The sequence below is a fragment of the Capra hircus genome, chromosome 6 (genome assembly GCF_001704415.2).
Source record: "Capra hircus breed San Clemente chromosome 6, ASM170441v1, whole genome shotgun sequence".
NCBI classification, from domain to species: domain Eukaryota; kingdom Metazoa; phylum Chordata; class Mammalia; order Artiodactyla; family Bovidae; genus Capra; species Capra hircus.
Genome location: NC_030813.1, coordinates 105,856,945 through 105,871,749, shown reverse-complemented (window position 1 = coordinate 105,871,749; position 14,805 = coordinate 105,856,945). Strand labels below are relative to the sequence as shown.

At 41.6% G+C, this 14,805-nt stretch overlaps 1 protein-coding gene across 1 annotated transcript in view; it reads left to right on the top strand.

Annotated features, from left to right (window-relative positions):
• The window catches only part of CLNK (cytokine dependent hematopoietic cell linker), a 204,081-nt gene that overhangs the window by 154,794 nt on the left and 34,482 nt on the right, over positions 1 to 14,805 (top strand). Inside the window, exons 12-13 of the mRNA XM_018049927.1 lie at positions 5,577 to 5,604; positions 13,706 to 13,724. Coding sequence (XP_017905416.1) covers positions 5,577 to 5,604; positions 13,706 to 13,724 — 47 coding nt within the window. The remainder of the gene's footprint in view (positions 1 to 5,576; positions 5,605 to 13,705; positions 13,725 to 14,805) is intronic.

Below are 14,805 nucleotides of genomic sequence, written 5' to 3'. Positions count from 1 at the left end.
GAAGGGTTCCCTTTTTTCTCCACACCCACTTCAGCATTTATTGTTTGTAGATTTTTTGATTACGGCCATTCTGACTGGTGTGGGGTGACACCCTGTACTTTTCATTTGCATTTCTCTAATAATTAGTGACATTGAGTATCTTTTCACATGCTTTTTGGCCATCCATATGTCTTCTTTGGAGAAATGTCTCTTTAGATCTTCTGCCTACTCTTTGGATTTTTGTTATTGTTGTTGTTGTTGTTATTGAGCTGCATTAGTTGTTCGTATGTTTTGGAGATTAATCCAGCTCCTAAAGTAAATAAAAACAAAAATAAACAAATGGGACCTAATTAAACTTAAAAGCTTTTGCACAGCAAAGGAAACCATAAACAAAATGAAAAGACAACCCACAGAATGAGAGAAAATATTTGCAAAAGAAATGACCGAGAGCCTTGCTTTAGAAAGAGAGCTTTGGATTTATTTATAGCTGTGCCCAGCTATGTCATCAGACGGCCATTGCTAATGACCACGTGGGAAAGACCACGTGAGGCTGTTGTGAGGTTCACTTTATCTGAAAACAGAAGGAAGGCTGGAGATCTGAGTGTCTTTGGCCAGCGCAGGCTCTCTGCCTTCCTGACAGCTGCTCCCTGGGTCCCGTGGGCTGAATCACCCTCTGGAGCGACTGTGTTTACATCTGGGGATCAACTGCCCAGTGAAGGCAGCCAACAGCTGCAGCCCTTCCAGTTGGCCTTGCTCACCCCAGGTGGTGGGGCGGTCCTAAGTCTGTGTTTCAAGCTCCCCTTGGTCTCTGTTTGCTCTGCCCTTCTCTGCCAGGCGCACTGTAGTCCATGGAGTCACAAAGAGTTGGACAATGAACAACAACAACAACAAACTTGGCTTCACAAAATGATTGCTGAACTAGAGCCCTTCAGTTCAGGAAAATGCCGTTTAGATCAGTCACTGACAGCCCGAAGCCACGCGGGAACGCTGAAGTTTGGAGAATGCTGGTTAGACATTCTCAACTACTTGTGGGTCATCATTATGATTTTTGCAATACCCATGCGCTTCATAGCTTTTGCTCAGCTCTCTCTCTTTTTTTTAATTTAAATAGATGTATTTAAAAGGGAAACATAGCTCTACCATAAGTAACCACAGCACAGTTTCTGAGCAAAACTTTCAGTCTGGAGGAGGTTTTTTCTGTTAAAGGGGAAGAAAAATAATGTTAGAGTAATGTTCAAGATATATGGGCTTTCCTGGTGGCTCAGATGGTAAAGAATCTGCCTGCAACACAGAAGGCCTGGGTTCGATCCCTGGGTTGGTAAGATCCCCTGGAGGAGGGCATGGCAACCCACTCCAGTATTCTTGCCTGGAGCATCCCATGGACACAGGTGCCTGGCAGGCTACAGTCCATGGGGTTGCAAACAGTTGGACATGACTGAGCAACAAACACTTTTAAGATATACTAACCGCTGAGTGGAAACTCTCTCCTTGATATAATTTGAAAGAGGAAAAGAAAACTTTCCCACTCTGTATCCATTGTAATTTGAAAGCCATGATACATGCACCAAATAAAAATCAGCCTGAGAAGTCAGGAGCATAATCATTGCTTGCTGCAGCTCTAGCTGCACATGGGCCACTTTGGAGTCCTCAGCACTCTGCAAAAAGCAATGCTTCAGTCCGCAGTTTTCTGATAAGGACACAGAACTGCAGACTGGTCATTGAGCTCTGAAATTTCCTTTAAGCTTTAGCCAACTCAGTGGCCCAGGGTGCAGGGTTCAGCCAAAATATAATTTAAATAATGTGTGTGCTACTTTTCAAAAATTTACTTTTAATTGGAAGATAATTGCTTTGCAATGTTGTGTTGGTTTCTGCCATGTGAGTATGAGTGTGTTTGTCACTCAGTCATGTCCAACTCTTTGCAACCCCATGGACTGCAGCCCACCAGACTCCTCTGTCCATGAGATTCTTCAGGCAAGAATACTAGAGTCAGTTGCCATTTCTTCCTCCAGAGGATCTTCCCAACTAGGAATCAAACCCGGGTCTCCCGCATTGTAGGCAGATTCTTTACTGTCTGAGCCACCAGGGACAATGTGAATCTATGTCCCTTCCTTCTTAAACCTCCCTCCCACCCTCTATTCCATCCCACCCCTCTAGGTCTGTCACAGAGCCCTGGGTTGAGCTCCGTGTGTTGAACACAGCAACTTCCCATGAGCTATCTATTTTGCACGTGGCAATGTTTATGTTTCAGTGCTACCCTCGTCCCCCCCCTCCTTCCATCGCTGTATCCGGAAGTTTGATCTCTGTCTGTGTCTCTATTCCTGCCCTGCAAATAGGTTCATCAGTACCGTTTTTCTAGATTCCATATATATGCTTTAATATGCGATATTTGTTTTTCTCTTCTGACTTTCTCCACTCTATATAATGACAGATGAATGGATAAAGAAGTTGTAGTGCATATATACAATGGAAGTGTGTGATATTTTTATCAATAAAGCTCTCATTTGCCTAACTATGTTTTTCCCTCTTCAACCTTGCAGACACCACATCAGCTCAGGCAATCTTAGTATGTACGTTCTGATAATTTGGGAGATGGAAAAAAAAATCCTTATACATATTGAGAAACCATAAAGAGAGAGAAAGTATGTATTATAAAGAAGATACGTGAATTCACATTCATGAACGGAAACTATGTATTTTAAAGTGTGAACTTTAATTATTGTTATAGTTTTACAATATAGATATATAATGATAGGTATTGCCTATAATGATATAATCTATCATTATGGATATTGCCTTTGAGGAAAACTGGGTTAAGGGCACATGGGATATTTCTGTATGATTCCCTACCACTGTGTGAGAACTACAATTATGTCAGAATTAAAAGTTTAAGTTAGGAGGGTGTGGCTGTTAAAAGCTTCTTGCAGAAGTAAGGTGTTCTTCTTCTCCGAATAGCTTTCACATGTATTATCTCATGAGAACCTTAACCAACCCTTTTCATTTCTGTCTCCATTTACCCATTTCACAGGTGGGAAAATGAAGCTTCAGAGAGGAAACTTTACGTATTGAGTGTGATGGAGCTCAGAGATAAAAGAGCAAGGACTCAAATCCAATTCATTTGAAACTAAGCCAGAAACGAAGAGAGGTTCAGGAAGGACTATTTTTACATTAAAAATAGTGTTATCCTCAAATACACAATGAGCACCAGTTATGCACAGGAAAGAGTGTGCAAAACATATTGTGTAGTCAAGGACCACGTTTTATTTATTGACCATCTCCAGCAGCCAACCATGGGACAATTTGTGAGTGGAAAGATGCTCTCAGACAGGCATGTTGGGACTAGTGGGGGAGGCCAGAGTACCCCTCGCCTTCCCTGCTCCTCCATTCTGTCACTTTGTGTGGGTCTCTCTGTCTTCATAAATCTCATTGAAAGGACTCCCAGAAAGCCCACTACCTTCATTTCACATGTGAGGGGGTCAACCAACTCGTGGGAGTCTTGTCACCACAGGCATTTCAATGCCCAAGGACGTTTGTTGCTCCGAGAGAGGACATCTTACTTCCTAAGTGGATTCTCACTTAAAAATCCAGGTTTTGAAATTATCAATTTCAAAGGCCAATTTTCCCAAAGTCTTAAATTTCCATCTATAAATACGTGCTGTGCTAAGTTGCTTCAGTCATATCCAACTCTTTGCGACCCCATGGACTGGAGCCCACCAGCCTCCTCTGTCCATGGGATTTTCCAGGCAAGAATACTGGGGTGGGATGCTATTTCCTTCTCCATCTATAAATATATTGCTCCATTTACAAATGGAGTCCTTTTATCTAAACAGAAAGACAATCCCTCTGCCTGTCACATTACTTAGTTTAAAACGTAAGACCTTGAGGAACACAGTTAAATATCCTTAAATTTTTGAAACGCTTTTATTCGCTTCATGTAATTGATTTTTTAAGTACTTCAAATGCTGACAGAGCAGGTTTAAACCCTAACAAGCCAAACTTTAACATCTCATTTTTATAAATCTAATAAAGTGAATGTATAATTATAGAAAAATTCGAGTCGTCTTAAAAAGTTGGAATGGTTTAGAAATGAAGTTGAACATAGCTTGACTCTTATTAACTTAAAATCACAAGTCTAAAAGCAATTACCCATTTTAAATTGAAGCCACATGGCCAATCTGTCAGTATTTCTAAGATGCCAGAGTTTCTCAAACATTAAAAACACTGAGATTGGCCTCATTTTAACCCCAAACAAATTAATACTTTGGGTGTCTGTTCTACTTTATTACTTCTATTCACACCTCTTTATCTTTCACTTGCCCTGTTAAGAGGGAGAGGCAGGGTACAGATGCATCATCTGAGATGGGCTGATGAAACAGGTTAAAAAAGCATGGGACCTCGGCATACTCGCCTCTTGCTTGGCGATCTAAGACCAGGTTCCGAGCACTGCGTGCTGCACCGTCGTACCTGACACACACAGACCTTTATCACCCCAGCTCCACAGCCTTAAACTGGGATTGGTGTCGCAGCCTTAATCTCTCAACGCCTCTTCTGTCCCAGTCTTCTCACAGACGGAGGTGGACAGAGGTACACATCACCCCAACTCCCTTCATAGCCGCATCTTCTGGCTTTGCCCACATTCTCACAAGAGTGCCCACTGGATGCCCAACATTTTCCTTTTTATCTCCAGCAATGCTCACAATGAGGCTTCCCTGGTGGCTCCTTGGTAAAGAATCTGCCCGCAGATGCAGGTGACCTGGGTTCCACCCTGGGGTCGGGAAGATCCCCTGGAGAAGGAAGTGGCTACCCACTCCAGTACTCTTCCCTGGGAAATCCCACAGACAGAGGAGCTGGTAGGCTGCACTCTATCGAGTGGCAAAGAGTTGGACACAGCTGAGCGACTAAACAATAACAACAATTTTCACAATAAGCCTCTAGGATAAACATCCTTGTGGCCACTTTCAGATGAGAAATGATGAGGTTTAGAGAAGCTAATGAACTCAACTGTCAATATAAATGGACGGCTTTGAGTTTCTTCTGAGACCATCCAATGGGCCAAAGTCCACTTTATCAAAGTCCCTCTCAAATTCTTCTCCCACCATTCAGTTTCATGTTCTTTCTTGTCTCAGATCTCCTCTCATTATCAGCATCCTTTCTCTCACACAGGCCTTCCTGGACCACAGCTTCACACCTAAAATTCTTTATACAGCCTCAAAGTTAAAAAAAAAAAAAAGGGGGGGGGAGCAGTTTTAAAATCAAGGTAATAATAGCAGGTCCTTCTGTGCTAATGAAATTTGACATGGAAAACCAAATGTCACTAGGAATGATGATGTTATTTAAATTCTTCTAAAATGAGAGGCAAGTTTATTCATGTTCTTTCCATCACCACCTTTTATATTGGCTCGTAACTTCTTCTGCTTAGAAAATTATGAGAAAAATAACCTGGCTTTAATTTTATAGAACAGTGATAAATATCACACTGGACTATGGGCTATTAATTTGGCAATGAAAATGTAATCAAAGAGCTTTAAAGGCTCAGAATGATTTTATCTTGATCATTATGAACTGTATTTTATGTAACATCATATTTCTTTCCCTTACAGACAGATAAGCTTAAAGAACTTAAGTGAGGTAAGTAGCAATTCTGTCCTAGGAAACAAAAAAGGGAATTTTTTTTTTGCATTAACTGTGTGTGATGGGCAAGATGCTTAATTATCATAACAGCTATGCTCAATATGTATTAATAGCCTATTCTTTTTAATAACTTTTAATTGGAGGCTGTAGTCCATGGGGTCACTAAGAATCAGACACGACTGAGTGACTGAACTGAACTGAATTGCTTTACAATGTTGTATTGGTTTTTGCAATGTAAACACTGTAAACTAGCAGTGAATATACATATATCCCCTCCCTCTTGAGCTTTCCTCCCTTCCCAGATCCAATCCCACCCTCTAGGTGGTCACAGAGCACCAGGGGAGCTTCCTGAGCTATATAACAACTTCCCACTAGCTGTCTGTTTTATACAATTATAACGTACCCTATTTTAAAGGTGATAAAACTAAAGCAAAATAAGGTAAGCCTGAGATTTTAAAATGAAATTCTTATTTGCCACCACATTCAGTGTTTATTGGAAGACATGAGGTCTCCACCAATGACTTCCATTCCTCAGCATTTCAGAAGTATATGTTGGAAATTGTGATACACTTTCCTGATTATTAGTTGCTCACAAGAAAGACAGGCGTGCAAAGAGGAGTATATAGGAGATACAGAGTCACACAGACCTGATTTAGAATCCCACTCTGCCACCAACGACTTTGTGAACTTGAGCAAACTCTCCTGCCCTCACCCTACTCCTGTTCTGTTCTGTTTTCCCAACCAGAAAATAGAGTCAGGTATCCTCAACTTGGCAAAGTCAAAGTCAGTCAAAGTTAGCGCATAAATGTCCAGGTGAGCAGTAGAGGCTCCCTAAGTGGCATGAAGGTCAGGCCAGAGGGAGCTATCTTAGAGTCCCTTAGATATTGACTTCTTTAAGCCCCAAAGAAGAAGGTCTTTAAGCCAGTGGTAGGCCCTCATTTCACTCCCCACTGGCCTCCTAAGGGATTTGGTTCTTATCTTAATTTTTAACCTATGCCTTTACATATAGAACTTGAAGGTTGATCCCCTTCTTTCATTCTTTTGATGTCAAAAACTTGGCCTCCATGCACTGAAGCTGAATGGAATCTCAGAGACAGAGTTTTGGGTGAAGCAGAAAGGAATAGCTTTATTGCTTTGCCAGGCAAAGGCTGTCACAACAGGTTCCTGCCCCTGAAAGCTGTGTGTCACCACTAGAGGATATGGTGAGGAGTTTTTTATAGCAATAGTTCAAGGGTGAGGTTGCTGATAAGATTAGCGTGTGTGCAGGGCCTACGATCATCTAATCTGGCTCCAAGTGGTCCCCTGATGAGTTTCTACGGTTCCTGAGGTCATCAAACTGTGACCTCTCTCTGGAATGAAGAACTGTATCAGGTAGTTAACATTTTCACTTATTGGGGGTTTTAGTAGTACTTCAGAAGACCACCCGCAAGAAAAAGAAATGCAAAAAGGCAAAATGGTTGTCTGAGGAGGCCTTACAAGCAGCCATGAAAAGAAGAGCAGTGAAAAGCAAAGGAGAAAAGGAAAGACATACCCATGTGAATGCAGAGTTCCAGAGAATAGCAAGGAAAGATAAGAAAGCCTTCCTCAGTGATCATTGCAAAGAAATAGAGGAAAATAATAGAATGGGAAAGACTAGAGATCTCTTCAAGAAAATTAGAGACAACAAGAGAACATTTCATGCAAAGATAGGCTCAATAAAGGACAGAAATGGACCTAACAGAAGCAAAAGATATTAAGAAGAGGTAGCAAGTACTATACAAAACTATACAAAAAAGATCTTCATGACCCAGATAATCACAATGGTGTGATCACTCACCTAGAACCAGACATCCTGGAATGCGAAGTCAAGTGGGCCTTAGGAAGCATTACTACAAACAAAGCTAGTGGAGGTGATGGAATTCCAGTTGAGCTATTTCAAATCCTGAAAGATGATGCTGTGAAAGTGCTGCACTCAGTATGCCAGCAAATTTGGAAAACTCAGCAGTGGCCACAGGACTGGAAAAGGTCAGTTTTCATCCCAATCCCAAAGAAAGGCAATGCCAAAGAATGCACAAACTACCACACAATTGCACTCATCTCACACACTAGCAAAGTAATGCTCAAAATTCTCCAAGCCAGGCTTCAACAGTATGTGAACCGTGAACTTTCAGATGTTCAAGCTGGCTTTAGAAAAGGCAGAGGACAAGAGATCAAATTGCCAACACCCTCTGGATCATGGAAAAAGCAAGAGAGTTCCAGAAAAACATCTACTTCTGCTTTATAGACTATGCCAAAGCCTTTGACTGTTCAGTTCAGTTCAGTCGCTCAGTCGTGTCCGACTCTTTGTGACCCCATGAATCGCAGCACACCAGGCCTCCCTGTTCATCACCATCTCCCAGAGTTCACTCAGACCCACGTCCATTGAGTCAGTGATGCCATCCAGCCATCTCATCCTCGGTCATCCCCTTCTCCTCCTGCCCCCAATCCCTCCCAGCATCAGAGTCTTTTCCAATGAGTCAACTCTTCGCATGAGGTGGCCAAAGTACTGGAGTTTCAGCTTCAGCATCATTCCTTCCAAAGAAATCCCAGGGCTGATTTCCTTCAGAATGGACTGGTTGGATCTCCTTGCAGTCCAAGGGACTCTCAAGAGTCTTCTCCAACACCACAGTTCAAAAGCATCAGTTCTTCGGTGCTCAGCCTTCTTCACAGTGGATCACAACAAACTGTGGAAAATTCTTAAAGAGAAGGGAATACCAGACCACCTGACCTGCCTTCTGAGAAATCTGTATGCAGGTTAGGAAGCAACAGTTAGAACTGGACTTGGAACAACAGACTGGTTCCAAATTGGGAAAGGAATATGTCAAGGCTGTATATTGTCACCCTGCTTATTTAACTTATATGCAGAAATGCTGAGCTGGAAGCACAAGCTGGAATAAAGATTATCAGGAGAAATATCAATAATCTCAGATATACAAATGACACCACACTTACAGGAGAAAGCAAAGAAGAACTAAATAGCCTCTTGATGAAAGTGAAAGAGGAGAGTTAAAAAGTTGGCTTAAAACTCAACATTCAGAAAACAAAGATCATGGCATCTGGTCCCATCACTTCATGGGAAATAGATGGGGAAACAGTGGAAACAGTGTCAGACTTTATTTGGGGGGGGGGGGCAAAATCACTGCAGATGGTGGCTGCAGCCATGAAATGAAAAGACACTTGCTTCTTGGAAGAAAAGTTATGACCAACCTAGACAGCATATTCAAAAGCAGAGACATTGCCTACAAAGGTCCGTCTAGTCAAAGCTATGGTTTTTCTAGTAGCCATGTATGGATGTGGGAGTTGGACTATAAAGAAAGCTGAGCGCCGAAGAATTGATGCTTTCAAACTGTGGTGTTGGAGACGACTCTTGAGAGTCACTTGGACCGTAAGGAGATCCAACCAGTCCATTGTAAAGGAAATCATTTCTTTACTATGAAAGGACTGAATATTCATTGGAAGGACTGATGCTGAAGCTGAAACTCCAATACTTTGGCCACCTGATGCGAAGAACTGACTCATTTGAAAAGACCCAGATGCTGAGAAAGATTGAAGATGGGAGGAGAAGGGGACGACAGAGGATGAGATGGTGGGATGGCATCACTGACTCAACGGACATGAGTTTGGGTAAACTCTGGGAGTTGGTGATGGACAGGGAATCCTGGCATGCTGCAGTCCGTGGGGTCGCAAAGAGTCTGAGGGACAGGACTGAACAACTGAACTGATATTGATATAGAAGAGCTCAAAGATATTGTTATGTTTATCTCTTGAGGCAGAACCAGGACTCTGCCCCAAGACTGCACTATTGTTTCTTGGCTGCTCCTCCTTTGTCTCTGCATCCCCTCCCTTCCCTGATTAGCAACTATTTGAGTCTGCCATTTAGGACTCAGGGAAGGTCATGGAGTCCGGAGTCTGTTCCCTATAAAAACGAGGAACAGGGGTCACAGAAAGGCTTCTGTCCCTGGGAGCCCCACAGGTCCTGCTCAGGTTCATTTTCTCTCTATTTCTTTCTCCTTTCTTCCTTCTTTCTCTCTTTCCTTCCTTCCTTTCTTTCTAGTATTATGAGAATGTTAGAATTGAGTCACATTTCTAGCTTGCCCCTGAAGCAAGATAGTTATGACCTCCAGTCCATAAGACAAGAATGTCAAGGAGGAGAACACATGACTGCTGCATGAGAGGTTATATTCAAGACTCCACTCCTTGCTTACCCTCTTTTGCAAGTTGTTGGACTTTCCAAGTGCCACCAGGAGGGAGAAAGTAGGGGTGGTCCTCTGCAGCTGAAGGAACTCACACATCTAAAGGGACTCCACCCTTTTCTTCCTGCAGATCTGCTAATGTGTCCCAAGTAGGCTGTCACTCAAGATGACTATTATTCACTGCTCAGTATGAAAGGACAATAGGCCCACCAATCACGAACAAGAAGGAAATGGGAATGTCTGCCTTGGACAGCAGGGATCCTGCAGGACAGTTTGTTTTTCTCGCAACCTTCATTGGCATTCTGCTGGAAATTGATAACATCTAAAGAACAACAAGGCCTAGTGGAAGAGCACATTTTTCTTCTTTATCTCTTGCCAAGACACTTCCTCATTGCTCTTGCCAAGACACTTCCTCATTGTTTGAGAGTCAAGGTCATTTCTCTATTCCAAAAACCCATCTCACAGAACACATGCCATGCTTGTGTGTTAAATTCTTGCTTAAATTACATCTTGAGGACCAGAATTCATTCCAGCAGAAGTGATGTGCCACCTGCCACTGCCCCCTCCCACAAAAAAAACAACTAAGAGAAAAAAAAAAAAAAAAAAAAAGGGCTTCCCCTGATGGCTCAGGCAGTAAAGAATCTGGCTGCAGTGCAGGAGACCAGTGTTTGATCCCTGAGCCAGAAAGATCCCCTGGAGAAGAAAATGGAAACCCACTCCTGGAGGATTCTTGCCTGGAGGATTCCACGGACAGAGGAGCCCGGCTGTTGCAAAGGTTGCAATGGACAGAGGAATCTGTGGGGTTGCAAAGAGTCAGATGCGACTGAATGACTAACACATACACATAAGAGCAAAAGGAGCCTCAGAAAAGTGGCAAGAATTGCCAGCTGGCAGAAAGATGGAGCCAGTGCTGAAGCCTGAAGTCTCAATCTACTCTCCAGGTCCATAGTTCTGCCCTAGGAAATATGCGACTCGCCTGAAATGAAAGAGTGAAAAAAGAGAAGAAAGAAACAGCTAAAAGGATGTGATGAGAAGAAGGTGAGAAATGAAAAAGAAGGCATTACTATTTAACTTGAATATGTTAATTTTCTAACAAAAAAACCTAGATTTCACTCTACCTTTTTCTATTTATTTTATTTTTTTACCTTTTGCAATCCTCTTTAATGTCTGGCTGAACAGAGACAGCTGGATTCTTTTTTTTTTTTCCTTAACTTTATTTAATATTGGAGTATAGTTGACTATAGGGCTTCCCTTGTGGCTCAGCTGGTAAAGAATACACCTGCAATGTGGGAGATCTGAGTTCGAACCCTGGGTTGGGAAGATCTCCTGAAGAAGGGAAAGGCTACCCACTCCAGTATTCTGGCCTGGAGAATTCCATGGACTGTATAGACCGTGGGGTGGCAAGGAGTCAGCCATGACTGAGCAACTTTCACTTCATCACTGACTTACAATATTGGGTTAGTTTCAGGTGTACAGCAAAGTGACTCAGTTATCCATACACACACATCTGTTCTTTTTCAGATCCTTTTCCCATATAGGTTATTACAGAATATTGAGTAGAGTTCACTGTGCTATACAATAGGTCCTTAATGATTATCTGTCTTATATAGTCTAGTACTTCCCCACCACCACTTTGCCCTTTGGTCACCATAAGTTTGTTTTCTATATCTGTGAGTGTGTTTCTGTTTTGTACATAAGCTCATTTGTATCATTTTTTTTTATATTCCACATATAAGTGATATTATTATTATATTATGTTTGGACCTAGAGATTATTATATTAAGTGAAGTCAGAGTAAAGAAAATATCTCTCTACTTCTCTAATTGCATTTGATTTTAAATTCAGAGCCCTCAAGCAAAAAGTTGGCTGGGTCTCAATTAAATAAAACAAGGGTTCTCTCAGACAGATGGCTTCTCAGCTGTGTTTACAGCAAGGCTTTCCCTCCACTTTGACAAGCCTGAGAACCACAGCACAGAAGACTGTGCACTTTGAACTGCCTGGTTCAAAGTCCTGGAGAGGACTCGGTGTGGAGACTTCCAGACCACTTGTGAGAATCGGTTCATTCATTACCCTATTTATGTAGCCTATTGTTGTTGCTGCTCAGTCGCTCAGTTGTCCAGCTCTTTGTGGCCCCATGGACGGCAGCACACCAGGCTTCCCTGTCCTTCACCATCGCCCGGAGCTTGCTCAAACTCATGTCCATTGAGCCGGTGATGTCATCCAACCATCTCATCCTCTGTCGTCCCCTTCTCCTTCTCTGTCGTCCACTTCTCCTCCTGCCTTCAGTCTATAGTTTTGCCTTGATTTGCTGGCCATGAGGAAATGTATGTCCTCTTTTCAGAATCCTAGGGGATGCCAAGTTCCTTAAGGTAAAAGGGCTTGTCTGTTGGCCAGCCTTAGGCAAGACATACAATGCCTCTCTGAGATATTTGTTGATACAGGTTTCTTGTCTATGAAGCCAGTGTGAGTCAGAAGACCTGGGCTCCAGAGCCTGCTCAGTGACAAGATAATTCTAGGACTCTGGGCAAATGGCACCACCTCCTTGGACCTCATCTGCAATCTACCGGCTTTAACTTTTCACAGACCTCAGACCACTTTGAAAATTTGATGTAAAGTATGATAAACCTTTCCAACCCCAGAGGAAAATGCATGTTTTTACAGAAGAAAAAAAAATTGAGTTTTAATTTCAGAAGGTTCATAAATGACCCCACTAGGCCATTCAAGAACCTCTTCCATCCCCCAGGTTAAGAAGCTCTTGTCCAAATGATATTTTAGGCCTCCTCAACTGCTGTAATGCATGAAATGGACTTTAGAGAATTATTTGCAGTTAAGTAAATACTTCAGCAAATACTGTACTTCTTGCAAGGCATTTTAATTCTTCAAGAGTATAATAGGACTCCAGGATGAAATCAAAATAAGCACATAGACTTTCATAATGAAGAATGATCAGGAATTCACTATTAAGGAAAGAAAGAGAAAGAAAATGTTTGGAAAGAAAATTTGTTGCATTAAAAAGAATATTGTGAATATTTTCATGCTCATCTTTAAAAATAAAAATTCCAAAGCAGGTATAAAAAAAAAATAACCGAATGGCAACCCACTCCAATACTCTTGCCTGGAAAATCCCATGGCTGGAGGAGCATTGTAGGCTACAGTCCATGGGGTTGCAAAGAGTCGGACACAACTGAGCAACTCTACTTCATCACTTAACACAAACTCTATTAAAATGTTATCATCTCTCTTAAAATCCTGTTTTCTATAATACAACCACACACTCACACACACACACACTGCTTTTAAATATATCATAAGCCCCATTTTTATCCTGAAGTTTTTATGTAACTTTGAGACATTGATAAAATATAATTTTATGCCATACTGTATATAAATAATTGCAATGAACTTCTAATTCTGCAATAGTGAATATAGCACCAAAATTTATTTAATATGTCCCACTTAGAGGGTCATATAGACTGTTTCCAGTGTTTTTATAAGTAATTATGTACTGGACATCTTTATACATGGAACTTGATCCAGATTTCAGGTTGTTGTCTTAGAAAAAGAAACTTATCAATGGAATTATTGGGATAAGAATGAGAGCATTTCTAAGGCTCCTAATAGCTATGGTTAAATTGGTTTCAAAAATAGTCAAAGCAATTTATAGTCCCATTAGCAGACTGTATATTTGCCTGTTACTTCGGAGTATAAAACACAGTATAAAATTTTTATTTTTGCCTAGTCTTTTGGAGGCATATTCACTGATTTTTAAAAGTCTATACTAACAGAAATGTTGCCCAAATTCTACTAACCAATACACACAGAGTGTAATATAAAATTCTAGATCACTAAGAGTCACTCAGTAATATTCTCTTTTTAATTCAATACAGGTCCTTGGAACAGAGAAAGGTGAACTGTTTATATTTGTTTTCTTATTCTAACACTATTAAGCTAAGTCCTATTTCCAGGTTAATAGCATTAGTTTTTTTTTTTTTTAAAAAGGATTGCTTGTTTCAGGCCTTAGGATATATGGGCACGTGTGTGTGTACATGATGACATGATCCAGATGGATTCAGGAACTCAGAGTCTATTCAAGAGTCTTGTGATCTAAACAGCATGATTAAAATTGGGTATGGGGTAGAGTTCTTTCTTCAGCTACAGGCCAGTGACAAGGAGGCACGCTGTCACCCCCTAACATTTTGGAAGGATATTGCTAGCCTGCTGCTCCACAGAAGCTCTGGGTCTCTCCATCTGTGATGTCAGTCACTCACACACATGTCAGCCCTCATACGTGCACATGTACACATGTATACACACTGCTGGTGTCACTATTGTGGAAGCATGGAATTCAATACTCACATGCTAGCTGGGAAGATGCTAATCTGGTGATACCTTCACGCCTACCTTTGAGATACTGTTCACCATTCACTTAGAATGATGAGTTATGTCCAGAGCCGAAGGGCCTGAACTGTGGCCCAGAGTTAACACAGCCAGCCTAGTTTGACAAACCAACATTGGGTTAAGATTTCAGAGACTCAGCACCAGCTGTTTTGTTTTGGACAAGTTGCATTGCTTCTGTGAGTCCCAAGTCTTCTCATTTTACACTGAGGAAGTTACACTTGAGTGGGTCCGAACGAAGAGTTTCTGATGGAAGAGTAGGGGTCTGTTGGGAATGCTAAATAATTTTAAAACCTAAAGGAAACTGTGCCTATTTCCTCAATAAAGCTCAGCATTCTAACTGAAACATTCAGGAGTTGTTGCCTCAGACTTCAGTGATTATCAGTGCAGCAATGTGACATTGGCCAACTCACAGGGGTAGCTGTTGATGACCTGAAATGATTTTATGGATGTGTGACCAGTGGACCAGTCACTGACTCCAATCACATTTTAAGTAATCACGGTCCTTCAATCAAAGGTGTCCAGATTGTAATCAACCTTGGACACAGCACAGAGGAACAACCAAAATTAAGACAAGTCAGTGTTTATGCTT